Raw genomic sequence first — 27,611 nt, forward strand, 5'->3', positions numbered from 1 at the left:
GTATTCATAAATGATAATACCTTCAAGGAAACCTGAACAAATAACCGCCCACTTACTTAACTCAGCAGACAATAACAGAAATTCAATAAATTAATTTGTGGAAACTTAGATATGAATAGACTAGGGATGTGTTGAGTTTGTATTAACTAACATTCACTCTTTATGTATCTGAAAGTAGTCAAAAAAGGGGAACATCTTCCATAAGGGAAGGAATGAACATGAAACAGAATAGTTAGGAGGTATTTCATGTGCATATTAGACAATATGCACATATTTCATGAAATGTCCAATTTTTACTGTTAAGTCATGTTGAGTAATACTTACACAATTGGGTCCATCAAATTCAGACTCCCATTTTTATGTTTGTCTGGCTAAGGCCTACCTTAGGGCCATTTGTGCAAACCATACTCCCACTCAATAGCACTTATTCATACAAGTGCTACTGATGGAAAGCTTTGTGCAAAGGGACGCAGGATTAGACCTAAAAATCAGGCGAGGTAAAATAAGTATCACCCCCATGAACAAAAGTGCTGCATACATTTAGGGTGGCCAGACAGTGTCAACAAAAATACCAGACACACTTGACATTACATCACAATCTACACTACATCTTATTAAGAAAATACCGGACATTTATATTTTCTCAATTTGTTTCCCGAACAGAATGCTCAAATACTGGACTGTCCGGTTCTAAACCTGACACCTGGCAACCCTACATACATTTTCCAAATAAAATGTTGTTCTTGTGGATTGCCAATAGTTTTAATTTTTAAGCTGACAAACTCTGACTATACAAGATAATAAATAATGGTACTTTGCTACAGATAAGAGATGTTCGCTCTGTAACACACAACAGGCATGAGAATATAATACTGACAGTTTAATGTTTCTCTTCATGACCAATTTAATTACATCAACTTGCTACTTGTGCTGTCCACACATCAGTTATTTTGAGATAGAGCATTCTTCCTCTGACTTCCCTTACTCCACGTACAATGAGGGTTACGTGAGTCAGAGTAAGCAGTCCTCCAGCTCAACATTATTTTGACATTATGTTGAAATAACTGCTTGTGTGTAGACATGGACTATGTTATTTCGGAATAACATTAGTTATTCCGAAATAACACTACTGTGTAGACATACCTCCAAAAGGATTTGTTTTCCAGAAGAAACTGAGGCCCTATTTGTTGCCCTCCCCAGAATCGCAATACAACTGTTCTTGAAGTCAATGGGAACTGGCTTCAAAGGACACTGGAATTAGTCCTTTTTAAAAAGTATGTCAGCATTAATTGTTTTTATCATTTCCTTTCTATATGAGAATTTCCATGTACTTTACAAAAATTATATGTTACGCCTAACAACCAAGTTGGGAAGCAGGAAATTAGATCTATTATGAGATGGCCAAAAGAAGCATTAAATAGCAAACAAGGGTTTTGCCCAGTTACATAGTGAGTCAATAGCTAAGCTGCAGTGAGAATATCTTACTGTGAGTTTAGTGAAGTTCATGTTTATACCATGACTTCTGACTCCTCTAAAAATACAGGGAGCGCTCCTGACAGACAATTCATACACAGATATTAAGACTTAAATAATAAATTATATACAGAATTAAATATGCACATATGTAAATATAAAACACTGCTGTTACTTGTGTGTTAAGTGCTTCAATTAAAAACTCTATATAACTGCCAGGGCTACAGTATGTGGCTGTGTATTACAAATTACTTTGCTACAGTATATATTTTACCTTTGTATTTATTCATAAGTATATTAAGAGATCTTCCACTTCTAAAAAGTCTGAAGGACTTAAGAGTGAACTCAGGCCACTGGTTCAGCATGTTTGGAAGGTTTTGGAGAGTTCACAGTTAGATTCAGAGAAGAACACCGCCACTGAGAACTCATAAATTATCTTCTTTTGGGTGCGCTTTCAGTCTGAGTCTCCTTCTGGTGATTTGCCTGTGTAATTTTAAAATGCACATCTTAGAACCTGGATCTTTTGTGGTCTTGTACTTTAAAAATAGCCTGACTCTTTACAGTCCATAAAACTGAAAGTGCTCAGGGTGCTTATGGCTCCATTGTCCCCCTGACCAAATGAAGGCAAGAAACGTTCATTCATAAACTAAGCCTTTGATGGAAGGGTCCATAAACTGAGGAACCACAGGTGTCTCAGTTGTAACTTGCAGAGTAGCCTGGGAACTTTGCATGTTTCGCCATTTTCAAATTGTGACTCATTTATGTATATAAAAAAAAGTTTTCTGGAGCTCATCGGACACCCACTACCTCTGCTAAAAAGGCGAAGGCAAGCTGCAGAAACAGACACAGTCCAGGTCCCGAGAGCAGCAAGCGAACAATAAAAATCCCCAGCGGGACTGCATGACAGACTCCAGCAAAAGTCTACCTCCAGTTACACAAACCCAAACAAACTGTGATTCGTCTCTTACAAACTGCTGGGCTTCGACCCCTTCGTTTGGGTTTTTTCAGTGCAAACCTTGCTGAACCAGAGTAAACTAAACAAGCAAACAAAAAACAGGTGCAGTGTGAGCGGGGGACATTTCCCCCTTCCACTGAATGAACTACACACACATACAACTCGGGAGTAACACACCACGCTCAGACTCACGTGTCACCGCCTTCCAGAGACAGACCGTCAGACACACAAAAGAGCTCTATACAGTCAATCCTACTCTGATCCCGTGGGTCTGAATGCGCCACGCAGGCACATTCAGACCCACGGGAGAGTCACAGTCACCACACCCATGCACTCAGGCACCGGCTTGCAGGAGCAGGACCCCGCAAACCCCACCCACGCACAGCTCGACCCCTTGCCCGTCCCCACACGTGTGCCAGGGTCACACCCCAGCGTGGGCTCCCCTCCGGCTGTGGCCATTTGGCCGAGGGGCATGTGAGCCTTGCACTGAAACTCTCACATGCTCCTCGGGGGCATATGGGAGGGGGAGCGGTTTAAGCGCTACACGGGTCTCCCCTCCAGGATCTGGCGCGGGGCAGGGCATAGGAAAGCGGCCCCTCGTAGCTCTGCAGCCCAGGGGCTGGTGACGACTCGGTGTCTGTGTGTGGAGGGGGGAGGAGGAGGAGTCCTGGGGACTTGAGGCTGCGGAGCGGGGATTGTGCAGCAAACGGCGCCTCTCCTGCTGCTGCCGCCCTGCCCCCTCCTTTGGCCCGCTTCTGGCGCCGCTCCTGGCCGCCGCCACCGCGCGGGCTGCCAGCCACGCAGAGGGAAAGGCGGCAGGGCAGCCGGGGAAGCCACAGGCACTGCGATGATACACCCCAGCGGCCGAGGCTGGAACCTCTGTGCACGGCGAGGCGCTTGCGCACTGCAGGGGCGCCAGATTTGGCGGGAGGGGGAGTGTCCAAGAAAGCCCTTTGTTTGATGGCATCTCTGTTTACAGAGTTTACTCTTTAATCTCAACCTGTTTCCTCCTCCTCCTCCTGCTGCTGCTGCGGCTCCTGAAAACTTCGCTGTGCGGCGGTGGAGCACTTTTAAGCAGCACAGAAAGCAAAGCACTTCAGCCAGCACAGGTCCCCCCTTCCTTTCCCAGTGGCTAGTCCGAGGATGGCCAGGAGACCCAGGCACAGGTAAACTCTTTGCATGTGGCGTGTTTGTACGTATGTTTAACAGCCTATGGATAGTGCGAGTGGGGATTTGGGGAGGGGGTGTTTGGGGGTTGTTTGGTTGCTTTGGTTAAGTTTTGCAGGAGTGGTTTGCTAGAGCCTTCCCACGCCTGTCAGACTGCACAGGGAAGTGGAGATGGAAACCTAAACAGACCTTGCAAGACCAAATGAATAACGTATTAGGAATTCCTTTCTTCCTTCTGTGCTACCCCGCACTCCCTTCCAAAAAGGCTCAGGAGATTGGGAAGATTGCATTTTGCAGTGCATCTTGCAAGTTGCTCAGACAGAAATCTCCCAGGGCCGTGCGTGGCACGCGTGGTTACACATTAGAAAAAAAAAATGGGCACAAGATTCCCACTTGGACTTGTTGCCTTTAACGATCTGTGCCGAGCTGCTCTGCGGTCTGTTCGGGCTGGAGGAGCTAAGCAGATGGCAGATGTAAGCCCCAAAAATGTCGGACTTGTTTAGTGGCTGCAGGTAGTTTTCATTCCCGTTTCATTCATTCTTTGTGGAGGTGGGATGTCAGGTGGGTGGCAGACAGGCGGCGTGAAAAGCAGGCACTGGGGAGGGAGCAAAGTTCCCCCCCCCCCCTCAGTTGCAGAGCCTTTCTTTTAATGACTCCAACCCTGCCCCGCTCACCTCTCGGGTTATAATTATGCCCTGCAAGGCTTTTATTTTTAATGCACACGCCGCTCTGCACATGTCGGAGCCCGAGCAAGCTTTTTAGCAGCACGCTGAGAGCAACTTAGACTTTGGCAGGAGGGGGGTGGGGTGAGGAGGGAAGAAGGAGACAGGCGTTTGGCAGGAGCTGTCATGTGGCCGGGAGCAGGCCCGTTCCTCCTGTTGGGGAATGGGCTTTTGCATAGGGCAAGGGGGGGACCCCAAGTTGTGCTATGGTGGCTGGGTGTGTGCGCCGAGGGTGACTGAATCCTGTGCTGCTCCCTTCCCTCTGGGGGTGGCGTGCTGCACACTGGAAGGGAGAGGTCTGAGCGCCTCGTGGTGGCTGCTGTTACAGACACAGCGCAGGATTGTTTTCCAATTATCTCTGGACTGGCGGTCGGACACGTGGAGAGTCTCGTTCTCCTTTCGGTCCAGCACCCCCTCCCGCCTCCTGGGCTTGGGTCAGAAAAGTAAATCCCCCCTCCGCGGTTCTCCCCCTCTTGTTGCCGATCGCTGGCTTTTGAAAAGGCTTAAATTACCCAGTGTGTGAAATCTAGAAGGAGGCTCGGGCTGGGGGCTCCGTGCAAAGTAGGTTGTTACTTGAGAATGAGAGCGAGTGTGTTACTAGGACGGACGGGCTATGAATTACTCATCCTGTCCCTCCAGAGAGAGAGAGAGGACACAGTCTGTCTCCGCCTCGCTTGTCTCTTTGGGGCTAGCCGGGAGGTGGAGTGGGGGTGAGCGAGCCTAGTGGGTAGTCTGTATTTTCTTTTGACTTTGCAGAGCGGCAGAATGAGCCTGTCAGGAGTGGTGGAGGAAGCCAGGCCTGAAAACGAAAGGGTCAGTTGCGTTTTACAGGAACTGAATGAGCGGGAGAGACGGGAGGAAAGTGGAGTTGCTTAGCAGCTTTCAGAATGGTCCTTGCTAGCCAGGTGGTTTGTGTTCACAGAGGGCTGCGGAGCAGCAGATACCTTCCCTCTGGTTGCATAGGGAATGTGCTCGTGAAAGAAGGGAAACTCTAGACTGCAACGCTTAAGCGGCTTCGTGGAGTGCTCTGCAAGGAGAAATCGGCAAGGTGGATCAGTCAAAACAACGAAAGTGGATTCCCCTGGGTTGTTTGTGCCTACTTTCTTCAATCACAGTAACAGCAGCAAGTCATTTCCTCTCCACCGCCCCCCCTTTTTATCATTGCACAATTTGGTTTCCTTGACCAAAAATGTAGCATTCATATTTGTAGAGTACTTAAACGGCACAGAAAGCCAGCATGTGGGGGCATCATTAACCCTTTCACTGACTTAGTCCATTTCACTGGTAACTGGCAAGTACATTTGTTGTTGGAGTCAGATTTTGTTTAGGCAGATGTTCAGAAATTTTTCAGACATCTGCTAGAAACCAGATTTGCAAAATATGGTGCAGAAGGTGCTATACAACCCCTCCCCTCTTATTCTTCTGCCACAAAAGACACAGAGTGTGAGTTATTCATTCTTTATGTCACTATGAGGTCATTCCGAGGTAAAGAAGGAATTTAGATCATAAGCATTACCTTAAAATAATATTAAAATTTTCATTGCTAATATTCTACTACAATTTCACTTATGCCATGTGCCATTGATGAACCTAGAACATTTGGCAGCACTGGTAAATGTCACCCTGCTGGTTATACCTGGTACTTTCAATATCAGTGATACCAATTTTCAGATGATACCTGGTGATTTAGCTACATAACTTCCTTTAACATCAGCAGCAATCACACAGTTGTCTTCATGTGTCACGTAGAAATCTGACTTTAAAAAAATAACAGCAAAGAACTAGAGTTACAGCTGTCACTCTGTACATATGAATAGGACTCTATAACCTTTACTCATATAAGTAGTCATACTGGAGTCAGTGATAGAGATGCATCCATGTTAGTCTGGTCTAGCTGAAACAAGAGACAGAACTATGTAGCACTTTAAAGACTAACAAGATGGTTTATTAGGTGATGAGCTTTCGTGGGCCAGACCCACTTCCTCAGTGAGACTACTACTGTACTGTGAAGAACTACTCTTTTGAGCTGCAGGATTGGGCTGAGTTGAAGTCACTAGCAGTGCCTAAATATTCCATAAGTCTTTGTGAGTTAATTATCTTGTCACATGGTCCTCTCTACCTAGACATAGTGTTAATTAATTAAGAATGGAATTATTGTTTTGTCAGTTTGTTAGCTGCTTGGGACTTGCTCTCAAATAGGCCACATGCATCACTGGAGATGCTGAAAAACCTCTTAAGTAGCAATTTTCTTTGATAGGCAACATGTGCTAGAAGACATAGCTGAAGACTTAGTGATATTTTAATCTAATATATCAAAAGTTTAAGCTTTTTGATACATTAAAATTAAAGCAATCTGAAAATCAAGATTAACAGGACGACTAGTGCCTGGTCTATTGTTAATGGAAGTGTTAGTGTGGATTATTTAATAAGGCTGTTTACCACAAAAGGTTTTTGAAATTGTATCTAAAGTTTTCTTCCATATGTCACAGCCATTAATCAAATATTATATTGTTTTTTCTATAGTACTGGAGATGTCATCTCTTTGTTGAAGTTTCAAAAGTGATGTTTATATCTTGGAGTTGGAAAAGCTACATTACCCAACAGAAAGACAACTCCTATTGCAAAACACTTCAGTTTTAGCTAGCAGGATAGAGTGATTGCTGTTTGTGAAAACAGCAGTAGATTTCTTTTTACCCATACATAGCCTCTGGGGAAATCCCTCAGTCATGAATTAGGTGAGGACTAGAATATTTCAGAAACAGTATGGAGTATTCAGAAATGGGATAAAGGTAATAAAGCTATAAAGTTAGCAAAATACTCTATATAAGATGATCATTCATATGATTACTATGGAAATCTTATATTGTACTTGACCTCAGCTTTGTCTGTATCAACCATGAACTGTGGCACATATGATAAGAATTTATTTACAAAATAGTGTGATCACTTGATGGCCTTCTTTTTAATTAGTGTTGAAAAACCTGTGCCCTTCAATATTTTGGTCTTCTAATCCCAAAATCATGACTAAATATATTATTGAATAATTTTTCTATTTTTCTATTTGTATATAAAATACCAAATATACAGATTTGAGTAAGTACTCAAAATGTATAGAACATGTTAAAGATTTTGCTTCTGCACTTGTGAAAAGGACATAGCCTCTTGTTCTCTCTATTGTTCTAAACACTGTATTTTAATTTGAAACTTTCATTGGTTGAAAGACTGCCAAGTGTGTAAGTTGCCACTGATCTAACAGTACGAGCAGGTCTAAACATGTACAGTAATAAGAAGGTTGCCAGCCCTTTGCTTGTATCTGTGGATACCAAAAACAGCAGAACCAGTTCAGAATAGTAGAACAGAATGCAGAACAAAATCTCGTTGTGCAAGTTTTCAAACTTTTATCTGTATAACCTTTGTGAAGATTGTTGTTTTTCATATATTTTGTAATTCAGTAACTTAAATCTTCATGTTCCAGTCTAAGTCATCTCATGTTTCTTTTTGCAGTATATATAGTAGTGATGATGACGATGAAGATGTTGAGATGTATGATCATGACTACGATGGTCTGCTTCCAAAGGCTGGAAAACGTCATTTAGGAAAAACCAGGTGGACCCGTGAAGAGGTAAGAAAAGGTTCACTTACTACATTTGGGTTAAAAAGAGAGAAAATTGATCACATTCTTCTCTCGTGCAGATTTAATTAGTTATCAACTTCAGGATGAATCTTATGTATATGTATGAGGGAAGAACTTGATTATATACATAAAATTAGATGTATCTTTGAAGGTTATTATTTTTTTTAAAAAAGTTTAAATACTGATCCTTGACTCCAGCAAGATTGTTTGCAATACAGGTGTTAAAACTATGCATTAGTTAAAACTAATTTTAAAATTACCTGTAGCAATGTTTGATTGTTACTGCTGGCCCTTTTTGTTTGAAAATGGTTGCTATGTAAGAAATGACGTCTAGTCACTATCTTGACAGCTGCAAACAATTATGGTGCAAACTTTTGCACTCCTCTTAAAGGGGTCAGTTGCAGTTTGTACTTTAATACTGGGATTGTGATTCCAAGAGGCAATATCTAATATCTGGAAGAAACAATTATTCAGCACCACAAACGGACATTAAACATGTCCCTTTTGAAAGACTAAGTATAAGAGTATGCATTGGTAGCTTTTAGTCATTGTGCTCTTTTGTCTATTTTCTGTGTAAATTATCATGTTAAAGAGATCATTTATTGGGGTGGATAATCCATCGTCATTTATTGTGGTTTAATTTTTTTGTGTGAAATGTGTTAATTCAGTTGTTTGAATGATACGTGGTTTTGTTCAACACCAGTGATTCACACTGATATATAAACAGTAGGCCACTTATTCTAAGATTTTTTAAAAGCTCAAATTGTTATTATAGTACCTTTACCATTCTTGATGTTTGAATTGGCTGGTTTTAGTCTTTAAGGCCTAAATTACTGGATCTTCCATTAAGGATAATGGGCCATGTTCTCTGCTGGTGAAAATATTCAGAACTCTTTTGAAGTAAATGGAGCTTCACTCATTTAGGCGTTTTGCCCATTTATACCAGCAGTAAATATGGCAAATTACTTGTGCATTCAGTATAGAATCGTGTGAGGTATCATGATTAACATTGCATTTAAAATCTTTAAAGATTTTTGAAGACAGCCTAAGAAATTATGACACCTGAACTCTATTGAATTTCAGTGGACATTGGACACCTAATTCCTTTAGACTTGTTTGAAAATCCCTGTCCAAAAATAGTAATTTATATTGCCTTGGCTGATAAAGTGCAGATCAGCATAATTTGCATAGTCAAGAAGCCCAAATAATATATTTAAGTTCCTTCCCATAACTGAATAAAAAAAAAATCTACCTAATGAGGAGATGCATTTGGCAAGAAAAAAACCATAATCAGGCCAGAGACTACTCTTTTATGTCAGTACTGGATCCCTGAAAGAAGAGGATACAAATTCAGCAGCATGGAATGTTTTCTTTTTTTTAACCTCAGCTTGACTGATATATTTTATTTGCATTACTAAGTGATTCGAGCATTGATAATGTTTTCTTTATAAAAAACTAGGATGAAAAACTAAAGAAACTCGTGGAACAGAATGGTACAGAAGACTGGAAAGTTATTGCCAATTTCCTTCCTGTAAGTGGACATTGTTTCTCTTTTCATTTGTAGAAATGACAACTGCTTCACCCATTTTTAAGTAAGGGAAGATGTGAGACATTATTTCTTAACTATGTTTTCATGTCATATACAGCTCTCTCCCCCCATGATTGGGAACTTGAGAAACACAGCTATAATACAGTAGAATGCCTTGTTGAATACCTTATCTTTTATGCTCTATTTTTATTTCTTTCACTACTCATCTCAGATAAGGGAGGAGAAATGTAAAGAATTTTTGGGGGATTTGTTATAGAGCAGATGGTTGATCTGCCAGTGAAACAAAAATTTCTCAGTCCAGGGAAAAAACTCTAGTTGTGATCAAAAGTAAATGCTACTTATGATATATCTTTTGTGATCTCTTACTGTTCAAAATCAATAGATAAAGATAAATTTAAAAGAATAAGTGTTATGTTAATAGATGTCAAAGGATAAGTATGTTTGGTTGCCATAATACAGTGACAGTTATGGAAGTAGGCTTTTCTAGTTCAATGTGCAGAATACTTACTATCCATTTCTCAGGACCCCCATTTCAATCTTGTCTCAGTCATGCCCTTGCAGTTTAATTGTATTAACTGGCAATGAGATACTTGGAGGGTCTGTTTGGGAAGCAAGTGCATCTAGGAAGAAATATCACAATTCGTTTATCTTATTTGAGAAGGGATTAATTTGTATATTTTATGTGCATTCAGAATCGGACGGATGTGCAGTGCCAGCATCGATGGCAGAAAGTACTAAATCCTGAACTTATCAAAGGTCCTTGGACTAAAGAAGAGGATCAGCGGGTAATCAACTTTTCCTTCTGCTTAACCATAGGCCCAATACTGCAGTCATAACTGGGATAAAATTCATCTAGACTTCAATAACTTCAGTGGGAGTACTACCTGAGGAAGGACTTGAAGACTGGCCCCAGTAATATCAATACTTTATATAATGCTTCCTGGTACAGTTTCAAAGTACTCCACACAGATCCAGTAATAATACTTATAACATTGTACATTTAAATGGATACTAGAAATGCCTTATATTACCAAAGCCTTTTCCTTTGTGTAAATATAGAAATAGAAAATATGAAACAGTGCCTACACATCAGCTCTACTACAGCGGTTTTGAGAAACTTCATTGAAAATATTGCAGCATCACAGAACGATTGCACTGATTCATTATGTAACACTAAAACATGGGCGGGTCTTGTGTGTTTCTTTAAAGGTGATAGAACTTGTGCAAAAATACGGCCCAAAGCGCTGGTCAGTTATTGCCAAGCACTTGAAGGGGAGGATTGGAAAACAATGCAGGGAGAGGTGGCACAACCACTTGAATCCAGAAGTAAAGAAAACCTCCTGGACTGAAGAAGAAGATAGAATTATTTACCAGGCACACAAGAGGCTGGGAAACAGATGGGCAGAAATTGCAAAGTTGCTGCCTGGACGGTAATGACATATAAGTAGTTCCTACATAACGAAGAGAAAGCATTGAGTCTGAGCAGTCTGTTTCAGAATTGCATATTATAAATCAAAATGCTTTGAGCCAAATACCAGTGCCATTGAAGTCATTGTGTTTGTACCATTGATCTAAAGAGGACCAGGTATATAGATAAATAAATATATATTACTTAAGTATTTGCCAATGGATGAAGAAATAGTAACCATAGTAAATTATCTGGGCTTTCCTAAGTATAGGTATAGTCTTGTTTGCATTGGAATATTTGTCAAAACTCCTGTTGACTTATTGGTGCAAAATCAGACTCTACAAGTGAAACTTACTTTACATTCAGCTAAAGGGACACAGTCAACTTGAAATCTAGTTAGTATTTTAAACAATGAATTAAAGGTTGTTTCACAAGCTACATCTGCTTCTGTGTCCTCAAGACCATTTTGATGGCCTTCCATTAACACTTTCCCCATATTTTAAAGTGTTTTACTCTTCTCTGTGTCTTTGTGAATGATCCACATACAAACTAAGGCTGTGTCCAGACTCAGGGTTTTTTTCCGAAAAAGTAGCCTTTTTCCGAAAAAACTTCACCTGTGTCTAGACTGCAGCCGCGTTCTTTCGAAATTAAATCGAAAGAACGCGGCTTTTCTTTCGACGGTGGTAAACCTCATTTTACTAGGAAGAACGCCTTTTTTCGAAAGTGCTCTTTCGAAAAAAGGCGTTCTTGAATGCAAACAGGGGTTTTTCAAAAGAGAGCATCCAGACTGCCTTTCGAAAAAGTGGCTTGCTTTTTCGAAAGTTCCGCTTGCAGTCTAGATGCTCTTTTTCGAAAGAGGCTTTTTCAAAAGTATCTTTCAAAAAAGCCTCTTTCGAAAGAGGCTTGCAGTCTAGACATAGCCTAAGGGAAAATGACCGACTAAAACTCTGATCCTGAAAACCCTTATGCAGAAAGAGTAACTTTATTCATACAAGTTGTTCTGTTGGCTTCAATGGGACTAATCTACTCAGTGTACAGGGTTGGGGATGGATTTACTGACTTTGCAGGGTTAACAGTGAAAATGCCCAAACACAAAGTGCTATATAATATACAAAGTAAATAAGCAACATTTTTTTCCTCTCGACTCCAGTAGTTGGTAAAATACCTCCAAGACATAATTGTGATGGCCTTTTTTTGGCTAGACAGAAGAACTACAAATAGGCTTGTCATTTGGAGAGCATTATAGTTTCATTGCAGCCTTCCTCAAACCATAGATACCCACAGTTAATAACAGGGAGAAATTATATTTGAGTTAACCCACAACCTGATTAATACAGTTTTCATGGCTTTTGTCTTATTACACAGTTGAATACTTGAAACTATTTATTTTCTGAAATAAAAAAAAGCCTTCCCCTAATAATTCTTCACTGTCCCAGTTAGAGTACCACATGCCAGTTGCTTCATCCAGTGGATGAGATGGACCTCAAGAGATTTAATTTCTCAGTGAGATATAACTGAAAAGAAATGTTGGAACTGGATCCATAAATCTTATTCATAGCAGAGATTTGTGCTTTTTATCCCATACATTCTTATCGTGAAGATTCCCACTGGTAGTTGATTTCAAATTGCAATGACCTGAGAGAGCTGACTTGTATTTTAGAATTGTTAAAAATTTGTGCTAAAGAAGTATGGGTTAGCAGGAGGAGAGTACATCTGTTACACATACCATTGAATTGTAACATTTCTTGAGAACTCTTAGGGAATGTCTACACAGCAACAATATTTCGGAATAACTGACGTTATTTCAAAATAACAAAATGCGCATCTACCCAGCAAGCCATTATTTCGAAATAATGTCGACCTGAAGGACTCCTTACTCTTACTCCTGTAATCCTCATTTCACGAGGAGTAAGGGAAGTTGAAGAAAGAGTATTCTTCCTTTGACTTCCTGCTGTGTAGACAGGGCCAAAATCTGAATTAAGCTATTTCAACTTCAGCTACGCAATTGATGCAGTGTAGACATACCCATAGATGCCCTATGCTAATGACAGTTTCCTATCAATTAACTTTAATATGAATTAGAGACACGGTGTTGGTGAGGTAATGTCTCTCATTGAATTAACGTGAAAGGCTACAGTGGGGGTCAAAGCTTTTCTCTTTTACCAAAGAAGTTGATCCAATAAAAGATACTACATCACACTCCTTGTCTCTAATAACTTGGAAATGACATGGCTATTGAATTTGAACTGAAAGTTACATGCATGTATTCCTGTGTAGAACTGATAATGCTATCAAGAACCACTGGAATTCTACAATGCGTCGAAAGGTTGAACAGGAAGGTTATCTTCAGGAGTCTTCCAAAGCCAACCAGTCATCATTAGCATCAAGTTTTCAGAAAAACAATCATTTAATGGGCTTTGCTCACACTCCACCTTCTGCACAGCTTCAAGCAGCCACCCAAACCCAAGTTAACAATGACTACTCCTATTACCACATCTCTGAGCCACAAAATGTAAGCTACTTAAACATTTTTGGTTGAATATGTCTATCTGTGATTATCTGCATTTAAATTGATGCATAGTGATGTTTTTGTTATTGCTTTCATGGAGCAGATGGAGGAATGAGGGCAGATAAGGAATGCTGAGCTTAGACACTCCGGCCTTTATTTTACAAGTTGTTTAAGCTTGTGCTTAACCTTAAGAATTTACTTATGTTTTATTGAAGTCACTGGGACTTCACACACAAAGTTAAGCAAGCGTTCTGCAGAACTCTGGAGTGTTTTAGGGCATATATAACCCTAAAATAGGTAAACCTGTTTTCATGCCTCTGTGCTGCAGCATTCTAACATTATAATTTTTAAAACAAACTAACTAACTATAATGCACGTGAAATAGCTTTTCTTATGGTGGTGAGTATTGCATTTGTTGAAATTCAACTATACTTAGGCCTAATTCCGCAGACCCCCTTTTATGTCACTTTCCTATTGTTGTCAATATTTATTCTGTTTGAGTATTGATTGCAGGGTAAAATTCTGATTGGTTTTAATCCAAATTAGTTTTATGCTAAAAACTAACATGAAAATTATTACTACATTTAAACACAATTGTGTTATGGATTTTAGATTGTAGTGGGGCCTTAGATTGTAATAAAATGTATCTGTTTCCCATTTGAACTTCAGTTTAAAAAAATGTAAACCATATTAAAAGCATAACTTTCTTTGAATTATTCATCAACTTTTAGAACTGGCAGGTGCTTCGTATTTGAACTTCTTTCCTCCTCTGATGCTTAGTGTCCTATTTACTTATGAAAGGCTGTTCAGTTTTCTTGCAAGTTAGAAGAGAGTGGTTTTATGGATTTTAAATTTACAGTGCAAGATACAAGAGTAGTGCTTAAGTTTAAACACACACTGCAGGATAGCTCATATAATGGAATTAATAACGTTGAGTGTCTTTTGTGTTTTGGCCTAGGTCCCTGGTCAAATCCCATATCCAGTAGCACTGCATGTAAATATTGTCAATGTCCCTCAGCCAGCCGCTGCAGCTATTCAGGTAGATAGTTTAAAGATCATTTCAAGACTCAGTTTGTGAAACATATGATGTGGAAACTTCTTACCTTTAAAAAACATTTTTAACATACTAAGGGATGGAGAGAGAAAATGGGGAAGGGGAGGGAGTTCTGACAAAGCTAATAGTTCTTTTGAGGTAAATTTAAAACACATTAAGTGACATTTAGTGTGATGCCTTTCACCATTGCTATTTCAATGTCTGTAATGAAATTGAATAGGGATTTTTTACAGTGGAAAACACAATTGACATTTGTTTTACCTCTGAGGCTAATTTGGCTGTGATACCACAGGATGGCAAGCCACAAGCATTTTAGTTGCAACATTCAATCGGACCTTTATCTTTTCTTTTCCCTTAACTCTTAATTGCAGAGACACTATAATGATGAAGACCCTGAGAAAGAAAAACGAATAAAGGAATTAGAGTTGCTACTAATGTCGACTGAGAATGAACTGAAAGGGCAGCAGGCATTACCAGTAAGACTGTCACTGTGTGCTTGGATGGAGGGATAGCAGCTTTACCCCAGTGCTTGTCTCTTTACCTTTTTACTCCCCCTCTGCCTCTGGCACTAATCAAGGCTCTATATTTCCGTTTTTAAAAGAATGAAACATAGCACATATTTAATATGCATTTGCTTTGTAAATTTGTTTGTTATAATACTAAACAACTACAGGTGTTTACTTTTGCAAAGTCAACGTGAGCAAGATTGGGCTCTACATTTTACCGCAAGGGTGTAAACACTCAAGTTAACTGAGTAAATCCTACCAGATCTGATATTACTGGGGAAAGTATTTCTGAAAGTGTGCAATGGTTCATGTAATGAAAATGTAGTGCCTGTTCATTAGATTTTTCCTCTCTGTTGCATTCCTTACTTCAGCTGCGTATTACATACTTCGTAAACTTCAGACTTGGTGCATGTTTGATAATTCGTTTTACTTTTCTGTGAATAATGTTAGGACCTTTAGCTGCATGTGTGCAACCCATGCTGGCTATTACTGAATTCTCACATTTTATCATGCATAGGTGGTAAAATAGATAAGTAGCTTATTCTATGTAATAATATAGTTAAAGCAAATAAGCCAAAATCATCCTAGAAGATAAGTGATAGCCAGCAGATACTTTTGAGTAATTTTTTCTGGTTAATAATAAAACAATTTTGTGCATGATATGTTAGTTTGGCCACTTTTAACTTTAGTTAATGTTTTGCAATTTCTTCTGTTGCATGATCACACTGGAAAGAAACTTCTGTTAATTTGCTCTTCTGCTTTCCTAACCACGTTGATTTGACAGCCTCTTCATTGCATTGGTGTAAGCTGTAGCATTAGACAGGGATAGAAGAAGATGAAATGTGCAAACAAAAGCAACTCTAACTCTTAAATCCTTTAGATTCTTACAGGGCTGAGTGTTAAGCAGTGAATTCTTGCCAATTGTTTCACACAGCAAAAGACTTGTAGATTTTTTTAATGGGACTTTTGGAGTAACAGTAGTTTGAAATGTATTGGATATACCATATATATGCCCATGATACCTAGTACTGGATCTAAATGAGGTACTTTCAAGATGACAAATAAAAATGCACCAATATAAGATCTTGCATTGATGAAAGGAAACATCTTGACAATTGTTTCATAGGCGTAAGTTTTTTAGATGATGCAACTCCTTTTATCTTTCCTCCAGCAGCATCTGACACCTTGTGCAATTTCATTGCTAAGTTCCTTCTGCCTTTTTTCCCTCCTTTTTTTTTTTCTTCTTCCCTTAGACACAGAACCACACAACAAGCTACCCAGGCTGGCACAGCACCACAGTTGCTGACAATACCAGAACTAGTGGCGACAGTGCACCTGTTTCCTGTTTGGGAGAGCATCACCACTGTACTCCATCTCCACCAGTGGATCATGGCTGCTTACCTGAAGAAAGCGCATCCCCTGCACGGTGCATGATTGTTCATCAGAGCAACATCCTGGATAATGTTAAGAATCTCTTAGAATTTGCAGAAACACTTCAGTTAATAGATTCCGTAAGTAGAACTGTCACTTCAGGTGAATTTGTGTGCGTTCTGGGTGCAAGGGGAGTGGAGCTGGGAGCTATTTATTTATATTTTCCAAATAACGTAATTGCAAGATTTGAAACTTATTTTTAAAATAACACATGGTTCTGTGTATCAAGTCCCAAAGAGTGATTTAATCTTGTATAATATGTAGATTTCTTTCCCACCTCCCACCCCCCACTTGTGTGGGGGGGAGGAGTTATTTTCATCAAACTATAAAAGTCTGTAGTTTAAATGGACTCTTAATAATATGCTTTCTCTTAAAATGAAATCAGATTAGAGATAACAAAACCAGCTTAATGGTGTAAGTGATATTCACTTATGACAACAGTGTCAGGAACCTGTAGGCTTATGTGTGATTGTGCATGCTTGTTTCTATATGCTTTTCTGGAATTCTTCCTTGCTGTGGGACATAGCATCAATAGCTGCCTCTTTTCAGAGCTTAACAAGCCTGCCTGGCATATTTAAAGAATTGGAAACATTGATTTAATACTGAGTGGCTTACAGCATTTAACAATGGCCTTTTTTCACTGTGAGTTCTGAGTATGACAGTTGCAATAGAACTATTATATTGTAATGAGTTGTTAGGTGTCAATTTATAACAACAAGAGTGTACATCTCAAATTTTACTACATTCATTCAGTACGTAGTTGCAGGCATGCTGGTTATGGAGTGGATGAGCTTAAATGGAGACTGATTAACACATTTTTACATAATACAAGGAATAATCACTACACTGATATGGATAATATTGGTAGGATATCATGCGACTCGTTGCTATTTTCTGGAATTTTGGTTTCTAGCACCAATATTTGGTTTAATATTAAAAACATGAGTAGGTGTTCATAATGCTACTAAAAACACCAAGGTCAAAGTAAATAAATTGGGAATGGCTTTGTTGTTGTTGTTGTTGTTTTTACTGGCATATCATGATGCTGTATTTTCATGAGGTGGCACTATATACTGTCTTATAGTTCCGTGCCTCCCACGTTGTTTCAGGATCGTTCATCATGGGGTGATCTCAGCAGTTTTGAATTCTTTGAAGAAGCAGACACTTCGCCTAGCAAAACTCCCTCAGGCAAAGTCTTACAGCTTCAGCAAAGAGAGGCCAATGCGTGTAGACCTGAAGGACACCCTAGTACAAACTTGAGCAAAATCATGTTGAGTCAGGGTGCTCTTGACTCACCAAAGTCCTTATCTGCCTCAAAATGCAGCACAGCTCCGTTGGTCATTCTTCGCAAAAAGAGAGGGCATTCCAGCCACTTAGCCAGTGGCCACAGTAGCTCCTTCATATTTGCTGACGTCAGCAGTTCAACTCCTAAGCGCTCCCCTGTCAAAAGCCTACCCTTCTCTCCCTCACAGGTAGATCAAGTCTTCTGCACAGATGTTACTAATTCTCAAAAGTCACCAGAGTGTTAACAATTTAGAAACTAATCCTTTGGAACAAATGACTAATTACTGTTGCACTTGTTGATTTCACTCCATGTTTGAATAGTCTCACTGCTGTTAGTCTTTACCACTGAGTTTAGATTATCAGCAAGCTAACTGCTGATTTTTTTTATTGTTTCTTTAATTCGTGGTGATTTTGAATGGTATGATGATTGTTTGCTTTCTTTTGCTCTGAATTCCTCCAACTACCAGAGTTTAACATTTCTATTCATTATAACACTTTCCCATCTCTGTCCATTTACAGTGTGATTCACTGACCCAGAAAAACCAAAAATCTTGTTATTTAAATAGTATGCTGGTTGTGAGACAAACTGACAACAGTCAGAAAATCGAAATGATTCTTGGGGTGAAATGGGATGGGATAGAGACAAGGAGAAAATTTGTACATGAAGGTTCTCTTGTTCTCCACTTTGAATTTCCTGTCATTTGTTGCTTTGTGTCACAGCTGTATCACTACGTTAGCATGGGGTTTTGTTATTTTTTAAAGAGAGAAAAAAATTATTGGAGGTTATATAATGCATTTTATTTATCACAATGTCTCCTGCTATATTTGCACTTAAGTATATTTAAACATATATTATTGACTGCGTACTAAGTGCATATTTTGAGATGTACTAAGGTTTTTTTATGTTTAATATTTTTAAAACATATGTTTATGTTTAATATTTTTAATTTGTTACAAGTATGCCTATTGAGCCATATATGTTGTGGCAAAACTTTAACTTAACAGGGAAACAATGTCACTAAATTCATAGAATCATAAATATTAGATATGGAAATGAGGTTAAGGCAATACCCTCCTGATGCAGAGTTTTTATCTGAATAATATAACAGAGTCCATTTTAATTAATCAGTCCAATACTTGCATTTCAGAACACTTGGTGCATTTGTAGCATGCTATAACTTTCATTTTGTGCTCTGAAAATGGAGTACTCCATTTTCAGAGAGATGATTGGGAGTTCAGTGTCCTATAAAAACACTTTATTTACTAATTTAATACATGCCTAAATATGTTACTTAAAACTTAATGGAATCTAGCCATCATACTTCATGCCAGCTTTTTAAGTCCTTACCTATTAGTACTCAGGCCTTATTTAGGCAAATGGTTGTTGGAGTCATTTGCAATTTGATTAAAAATAGAGTAGAGTTCTTAATATTTATCTCTGTGAGTAGTGATAACAGAAAGTGATTTTGTTCATACTACCAGTGCTAAAAACGCTAATTTTTGCTTCATCTCAACCAATTGCTCATGCAGTAACACCGTTATCATGTAATCAGACACTAATAACCACACATACAGTTATATTGTGAGTCAATAGAAATATTCTTGTTAATTATCTAGAAAGACAATTTTTTTTTCTTTTTTGCTCATCAAAACTAACTTGTAATGGCAACATCATCATCTAGTTGTTCATATTGTTTTTTCCTTTTCATAACTGCAGTTCTTAAACACCTCAGCGAACCATGAAAATCTGGATCTTGACAATCCTACTTTAACTTCCACTCCACTCTGTGGTCATAAAGTGTCTGTTACAACACCACTCCACAGAGACCAAACTTTTAAGACTCAGAAGGAAAACAATAAGTAAGTCCTTTTTTATTTTAACATAGTATTTTCAGACTTCTGGCAGGTTATTAGGACACAGCCAACACAAAACGCTGAACTGTTTGGTACAGTTCAGCTTGTTGATGCATTTGATTTGGATTTTCTTTAATTTAAAAAAAACCTAGGTTTTTTTCATTATAGAGGTTTTGAATAGAAAATAATCATGTATATACAGTCATCCGTTTATTAGATTATTGTAATTAAATTATTAAAACGTGCTTCCTCCATAATAGTGAAAGAATATAGAGTGAACTCATGGCATTATCACAAAATAATATTTAATAAAATCCATCAGTCTATAACAGTAGGTCACTTTTTTCCATTGAATTATAGAGTCAGAATAAAGTTGCTCAAACACGTTCTTGGTAACAGAATTTTTCTCCCATTTATTTTAAAGTTTCAGAACACCAGCCATCAAGAGGTCAATACTGGAGAGTTCTCCAAGAACACCTACTCCATTCAAAAATGCACTTGCAGCTCAAGAAATCAAATATGGCCCCTTGAAGATGCTGGTAAGACAGAAATGGTGATAAAAGTCACTTTGCTATTAGTATGAAGGGGTTGCCTTCGATGAAAACTGTGCATTTTTTTTCTTTCAGCCTCAGACTCCAACTCATCTTGTAGAAGACCTGCACGATGTTATCAAACAAGAAGCTGATGAATCTGAAATAGTGTCTGGTCTACATGAAAGTGGAATCCCTTTGGTGAAAAAAATCAAACAAGAGGTATGGCATAAAAGTTTACATGGGGTAACCTAAATCAGCACTGTTTGCTATGAAACTATCATCCATTTATTTTCAATCAGATGTAGCTTTTTTTCCCCATGTGAATTCCAAGATCTTAGTGCCTGAGCTAAATAATATGCTATTAGTACCCAAGTCATCTCCCATTGACTTAATTGGAAGTATTTCTGCTGATGCCAGTGGGAGTGGGTTCAGGCTAGGATAATGTTCATTATTTGCATTTTATGAAAGGTAAATTAATCCAGAAATTTTGACTAATTTTTCTAATTTTGGTGCAATATATAAAATAGCCTAATGGGAACCAAATTACACAGAGTGACTTAGAAGTCCGGTGGTTTGAAAATATCCCATTTCATAATTTATCATTATTGTGAAGCCACAAAATACATGTTCTGTCACTACTTTAAAAAAAGGATTAAAACTTACATAAATAACTGAAAGTGGGAGTAGTGTGCATCTGAGTTCTTGTATTCAAAGATCTGTTATTATTAAATTGAGTATTTAGAAATTATTGGATGAAAAGGGTGAAATTGCTACCAAGGGCTAAATTGTGTCTTTGGACATCCAGCCTTTGCAGACCAGTCCGCTTGCTGAGTAACTTTAAAGGATAGATAGTCTCTTGATGAGTTAAATTCATTGTTCTTTTTCTGCTTCCAGGTGGAGTCACCAACAGGTAAAGCTGGAAACTTCTTTTGCTCGAATCACTGGGAAGGGGCGAACCTGAACACTCAGCTCTTCACACATGCATCTACTATGGAAGATGTGCCTGTATGTACAAGTTTTCTAACTCAAAAACTTTCTTAATATTTAATCCAATATTTGTAAGGGCCTGGTATAGAATAGTTTATTTTTGAATTTCCTAACAGAAGAGGTATTGATTCATTATGGATGTAGTGCCATCTGTGTGTTTGTATATATTATGCATATATGAAACACAAGTGACAATGTTGATCTTAATTAGACCTTGGGGACTGTGGGAGTTGCAGGCATTCAGATATAGGTGTGGCATTTGCAGTTGACTTTGTAAAAGGCATCCATTTAAAATAGCGCGGTACCTCTATATAAAATTGCCTAGATCACAGAGTTACAACTGGTGAAAGAGAAGAAAGTCCACCTGGGTCCCATTCTGGCAGAGCAGGTGCTTTAAGCCTCTGAGTAATTCCATTGACTTCATTAGGATTGCTCACATGCTTAAGTGCTTTACTGGATCAAGGCCTTTACTCTACATTTATAATGCTGCTCTATAATCAGGCATCAGGGATGAGAGGGCACAAACTCCTCATGTGATAGGGCATCATATTATCCACTGTGCATTTGGGCTGGATCGGTTTTTAAAACCCTTTAATTATTATTTGTGGTCTTTGTAAATTTAGTGTTATGAAAATTCTTCTAAATACTCCCTTTTTCTTCTTTTGTTTAGAATCTTCTTACTAGTTCCGTTTTAAAGATGCCAGTGTCAGAGGAGGATGAAAGCATTCACAAAACATTTGCAGTACCTAGAAACAGGCCATTGGCTAGTCCATTGCAGGTATTTGCTTTTCAATTATAAATCTTTATTTACATGAGTTCTAGATATCTCTTACAGTATGATTTAACAAGTTTTCATGTTCAGGAAGGTGATATGTTAAGATTAATTGACCCAGATTTAGCAAACTGCCAGCCTTACTTGATCTGTTCATCACTGTCTGGGGTGCATTCAGTGTTGCTCTGTATATGTTAATGTAGCAGAGTGGCATAGTCAAGTTAGTCCTTTCTTAGATGAAAATAAGATAATATCAGAGAGGCAGGTTTAACTCTACCATCTGAAAACCTCTTACCTCCACAAATCTTTTGTCCAGCTTTTTGTATCAGTCTTTCTTAGCTGTATTAAATGTTTGTATGTTTAACTGAATTTGAGTAAGTCTAGATTACTATGTGTGTACATATATATATTTTCAAAAATTTTAACAAATACATACATTTTTAACTTTTAACATGCAAAAAAAAAATCACCCCTCTCTAGTCAATATGTATAAGATCAAGTTTTGCTGCTTAAGCAGGGCCTGCACTAGACCTGGAAGATTGGGTTTAGGCACGCAGCTCCAGCTATGTAAAATATGAGCTTGGCACCATCTTCACAGAGGATGCAAACACTTCTGTTGACTTCCCTTAGTCCAGGTCTATATTAGACCTGGCAGCTCAGCTTAAGGTACCCAACTCTAGTAACATAGAATACATAGCTGGAGTTGCCTTACCGTAATCTGTGTTTGGAGGCATCCTCACAACAGGAGGCTGACAGGAGCAAAAGCTTCCATTGGCTTCCCTTATTCTTTGAAAAAGGAGGAGTACCAGATGCCTGGGTGGAGGGAAAGAGGTGCTCTTGGAGTTTGATTTAGTGAGTCCTAGATTTGCTAAATCAAAATCTGAAAGATTGATCATGGCAGTGGCAATCTTCCATCTAGTAAAGGCAAGCCGTGACTCCTCACGACTGCAAGGAATACCTATGCTGACCAGAGCCACCCTCAGTGTTCGATTTAGTGGGTCTTCACTAGAAGAACGATTTCTGGCGCAGCAAGTAAAGCTGTGGCCTGAAAGGTGACTAGCTAAATCCTGAACAATTCTGTGGAAATATAAATCCCTCTTCCCCCACTGAATTTTAAGATTCTAGAGTGGTTTTTCCAAAATGTTTAAATGACATAGGGTATGTCTACACTACCCCGCTAGTTCGAACTAGCGGGGTAATGTAGGCATACCGCACTTGCAAATGAAGCCCGGGATTTGAATTTCCCGGGCTTCATTTGCATAAGCCGGGCGCCGCCATTTTTAAATCCCGGCTGGTTCGAACTCCGTGCCGCGCGGCTACACGCGGCACGAACTAGGTAGTTCGGACTAGGCTTCCTAGTTCGAACTATCATTACTCCTCGTGGAATGAGGAGTAACGGTAGTTCGAACTAGGAAGCCTAGTCCAAACTACCTAGTTCGTGCCGCATGTAGCCGCGCGGCACGGGGTTCGAACCAGCCGGGATTTAAAAATGGCGGCGCCCGGCTTATGCAAATGAAGCCCGGGAAATTCAAATCCCGGGCTTCATTTGCAAGTGCGGTATGCCTACATTACCCCGCTAGTTCGAACTAGTGGGGTAGTGTAGACATACCCATAGGGATCTTGTACAGCACTTTGAAAAGACTAGCTTGGGAGCTTAAATGCATAACTCAGGCAAACACTGAAAATTGTGGACTGAATAGAGAAACTGAATTTATGTCTTGTTACAAAACTCTGTATTTCACTAACCCCTATGACTACAGGGGTGTTAATAGGCCACTCTGCTTATACTAAACTACCTGTAGCACTTGTATTTAGCTATGAGGCTTTTAGTACCTTTCCCAGACCTGAAGAGGAGCACTGTGTAGCATGAAAGCTTGTCTGTCACCAGCAGAAGTTGGTCCAATAAAAGATTATCTCACCCACCTTGTCTCCCATAATGACATAGGAGCAGAAATGTTCTAGTTGTTTTTGAAAATCCCTCCCTTAGGGCTTGTCTCCACTACACCAGGGATTGATCTACAGGCCGTAAATGTATTGCGTCTGCTTGGATGCAATAAATTGATCTCCAAGCACTCTGTTGTCAATGCCGGTACTCAGCCTCAGTAAGAAGAGTAGCTGACACCAGTGGGAGAGCAGCCCCACCCGCCAACCTTACCACATACATGATGCTGCGGTAAAATATGTCTATTTCAGCTACGCTATTTGTGTAGCTGAAGTGACGTAGATTAGATCGACGCTGGTGGTTAGTCTAGACAAGGCCTTAGTGAGTTAGAAAACATTACTGTGAATAGAATATTTTGATTTGTGGATATATTAAATCCAAATTACATTTCCTGTTTTGTTGAAGTAAGTTTCTTCATAAACTTCTATCTATCGAAGTCTTTATACTATTTTTTCTCCTTGCTCAATATCAGTGGGAATTTTTGCTAAATATACAGATAAATATATCAGCCTAACTTTGGACTAACTTCAATGCAAAATCTTGATACCTTTCTATCAAAAATGGTATTGACTTCCCTGGGCATTAAGGATGATTGGTAAGTGTTCAGCGTCTCTAAGGACTTGGCCAAAAGGACATTTTACTTGGTACAGATGGAATAAAAACTGACTTAATACCTTAGCCCAATATTTACTAACTACAAAACTGAAAGAAGGAATAGTAGTTTAAAAAAAAATAGCTGACACAAGAACATAATAATGGCCATACAGGGTTAGACCAAAGGTTTGTCTAGCACCATATTCAATCTTCTGTCAGTGGCCAATGCCAGGTGCCTCAGAACAGGTAATCATCAAATGATCCCTCCTCTAACACCCATTCCCAGATTCTGACAAGCAGAAGCTAGGGACACCATTACTACCCATTCTGGCTAATAGCTATTAATGGACTGAGTGTCCATGAATTTATCCAGATCTTTTTTTGAACTTTTTTTCACAAACTTGATGAAGAATGTTCAGCTCAAATATAAAATGAAAATGAAGAATGAGGCTGCAGGCTGAAATGCTTACTTATTGTGACTCATCTTTTTTTTTTCAATATATAGCCATTTTATAGTAATATAGCATCAGGACTTGACTTTGGGTCATCATAATACATCCAAATTAGCATTCGTGTTATGCAGATAAAGAAAAAAGAGCCAAATTAATCACTGGTGTAACTGTTAACATCAGTGGATTTATATCAGTGATGAATTTGGGCCAATATTTCTTTCTTAAATGTATAAGGACAATTTTACTCTCACCAACTTCATTTTGTCCACTATAGGAGGATCCTGTGTATGAAGTAAAAGCAGAATTTTCCTAGTAGATATTAGGGATGTTAAAAAGCATATAACTTGTTAATTACGTACTTGACAAAATTTTGTAGACTATATGATTAATTGATAAGGGCTAGCAGTGCTACCACTCAATCCCGGCTCCTGCCAGGTCTGGCAACTACCCCTGCTGTGGCTCAGCACTACAAGCACTAAGAGCCAGCACGGTCCAGGACTGAGGGTATGTCTACACTACCCCGCTAGTTCGAACTAGCGGGGTAATGTAGGCATACCGCACTTGCAAATGAAGCCCAGGATTTGAATTTCCCGGGCTTCATTTGCATAAGCGGGGAGCCGCCATTTTTAAAACCCCGCTGGTTCGAACCCCGTGCAGCGCGGCTACACGGGGCACGAACTAGGTAGTTCGAACTAGGCTTCCTAGTTCGAACTACCGTTACTCCTCATTTCACGAGGAGTAACGGTAGTTGAATCCTCATTTCACGAGGAGTAACGGTAGTTCGAACTAGGAAGCCTAGTTCAAACTACCTAGTTCGTGCCCCGTGTAGCCGCGCTGCACGGGGTTCGAACCAGCAGGGTTTTAAAAATGGCGGCTCCCCGCTTATGCAAATGAAGCCCGGGAAATTCAAATCCCGGGCTTCGTTTGCAAGTGCGGTATGCCTACATTACCCTCCTAGTTCGAACTAGGAGGGTAGTGTAGACATACCCTGAGAGAGCCTGTCAGCCAGTCTGCTAAAAAATGTACGTGCGGGAGTGGGGAGGAGTGTTGCATATAGTCAATAATGTTAACTGATATGCACCCGTTTATCAGTTAATTGTTTAGTCGACTACACTATTACATCCCTAATAAATATAAAACAGCTGCAACTTGTTAGTGCCTAACTATATTCAGTAATCTTTACCTTTACATTGTTCCCCTCCCTGTTCCATTTTCTAAATGTTATCTCCCTAGGTAAATTTACTAATCATCATAGGACTGGAAGGGAAGATCTTTTAGTCCAGTCCATAGCACTCAAGTGAAGACCAAGGCTATGCCTAGGCAACTTAAGTTGGCAAAGCTTTTGTTGCTCAAAAGTGTGGATATTTCATCTCTTTGAGTGACATACACTATGGCAGCAAAAGCATTAGTGTGCACAGCAGTATGTTTGTTGGTGGGAGAGGTCTCATGCCAACCTAACTACTGCTACTCTTTTGGGAGTGGATTAATTATGCTGATGGTGAGATCTATTCCATCGACATAGAGTAGCTATGCAAGCAATCTTATAGTGGCAAAACTGCAAAAATGAACTGGAAGATGTCTAGACATAGCCTAAGCATTATGTAGGCCATCCTTGACAAGTGTTTGTCTAATCTGTTCTTAAAAATCTCTAATGACAGAGATTCCACCATCTCCTGGGGCAACTTATTCTAGTACTTAGCCACCTTGACAGTTACAAATTTTTTGCTAATGTCCTAAATGTCCCTTGCTGCAATTTAAGCCCATTGCTTCTTGTCCTATACCGAGGTTAACAAGAACAGTTTTTCCTCCTTCCTTGCGACATCCTCTTAAGTACTTGAAAACTGTGATCATGTTCCTTTTCGGTCTTCTCTTCTCCGAACTAGACAAACCCATTTTTTTCAGTCTTCCCTCAAAGATCATGTTTTCTAGACCTTCAGTTATTTGTGGTGTTCTTCTCTGGACTGTCTCCAATTTATCCACATCTTTCCTGAAATGTGGTGCCCAGAACTAGACACAGATGGCCTAATAAGCACAGAGCAGAGTGGAAAAATTACTTCTTGTGTCTTGATTACAATGTTCCTGCTAATATGTTCCAGAATGGTATTTGCTTTTTTGGGGACAATGTCACACTGTTATCTCATATTTAGCCTGAGATCCACTGTGACCTCAAGATCTCTTTCTGCAGTACTCCTTCTTAGTCAGTCATTTTCCATTTTGTATGTGCACAATTGATTACTCCTTCCTAAGTGGAGTACTTTGCAATTGTCTTTACTGAATTTTAGCCTATTTACTTCAGGCCATTTCTCCAGTTTGTTCAGATCAATATGAATTATAATTCTATCCTCCAAAGCACTTGCAGCTTCTCCCAGTTTGGTATTGGGCACAAATTTTGTAAGTGTTCTCTTTATGCTGATATCTAAATCAACATTTTTCAAACTTGGGTTGCAGGGCCACCAGGGTAAGTTTCTGGTGGGCCCACGCCACTTTAATATGTTTGTAGCCACAGAGGCTGCAGTTCCAGCCAAGGGTTGCAACAAGGCTCCATAGGTATGGACATGTTCGAAATTAGTTCTAAATGTGTTCTAAATTAGTCAAAAATAATTTTCTTTGTCCTAAAACATCCTTGGCACAAAGTTTTAGCCCACACATACATTTTTTTTAAAATTATGTTTGTCTTTTTACACTTATGTAAGTGAGACGCAGTAAGTGTACCTGCTTGCAACCTTTTTCATTGCTTTCATAGTTCCTACATGCATTTGCTTTTAAAACAATGGCATTTGACAAG

General features: G+C 39.2%; 1 protein-coding gene across 9 annotated transcripts in view; it reads left to right on the top strand.

Moving 5' to 3' along the window:
• Window positions 1-2,954: 2,954 nt before the first annotated feature.
• Window positions 2,955-27,611, top strand: part of MYB (MYB proto-oncogene, transcription factor) — a 34,130-nt gene continuing 9,473 nt past the window's right edge. Inside the window, exons 1-15 of one of the 9 annotated variants that reach the window (XM_006123861.5) lie at window positions 2,956-3,594; window positions 7,822-7,939; window positions 9,411-9,482; window positions 10,193-10,285; window positions 10,710-10,930; window positions 13,186-13,420; window positions 14,376-14,456; window positions 14,843-14,947; window positions 16,231-16,488; window positions 17,518-17,880; window positions 19,410-19,552; window positions 19,971-20,085; window positions 20,173-20,298; window positions 20,974-21,084; window positions 21,737-21,844. In XM_006123861.5, the coding sequence (XP_006123923.2) occupies window positions 3,572-3,594; window positions 7,822-7,939; window positions 9,411-9,482; window positions 10,193-10,285; window positions 10,710-10,930; window positions 13,186-13,420; window positions 14,376-14,456; window positions 14,843-14,947; window positions 16,231-16,488; window positions 17,518-17,880; window positions 19,410-19,552; window positions 19,971-20,085; window positions 20,173-20,298; window positions 20,974-21,084; window positions 21,737-21,844 (2,172 nt within the window). In that variant the 5' untranslated portion in view covers window positions 2,956-3,571. Of the gene's footprint in view, window positions 3,595-4,892; window positions 5,131-7,600; window positions 7,940-9,410; window positions 9,483-10,192; window positions 10,286-10,709; window positions 10,931-13,185; window positions 13,421-14,375; window positions 14,457-14,842; window positions 14,948-16,230; window positions 16,489-17,517; window positions 17,881-19,409; window positions 19,553-19,970; window positions 20,086-20,172; window positions 20,299-20,973; window positions 21,085-21,736; window positions 21,845-27,611 lie in introns of those variants that run through there. The other 8 variants (XM_025185062.3, XM_006123866.5, XM_006123865.5 and 5 more) reach the window with 8 other exon arrangements.

This window comes from Pelodiscus sinensis, chromosome 3 (genome assembly GCF_052426305.1).
Source record: "Pelodiscus sinensis isolate ZL-2025 chromosome 3, ASM5242630v1, whole genome shotgun sequence".
NCBI lineage: Eukaryota > Metazoa > Chordata > Testudines > Trionychidae > Pelodiscus > Pelodiscus sinensis.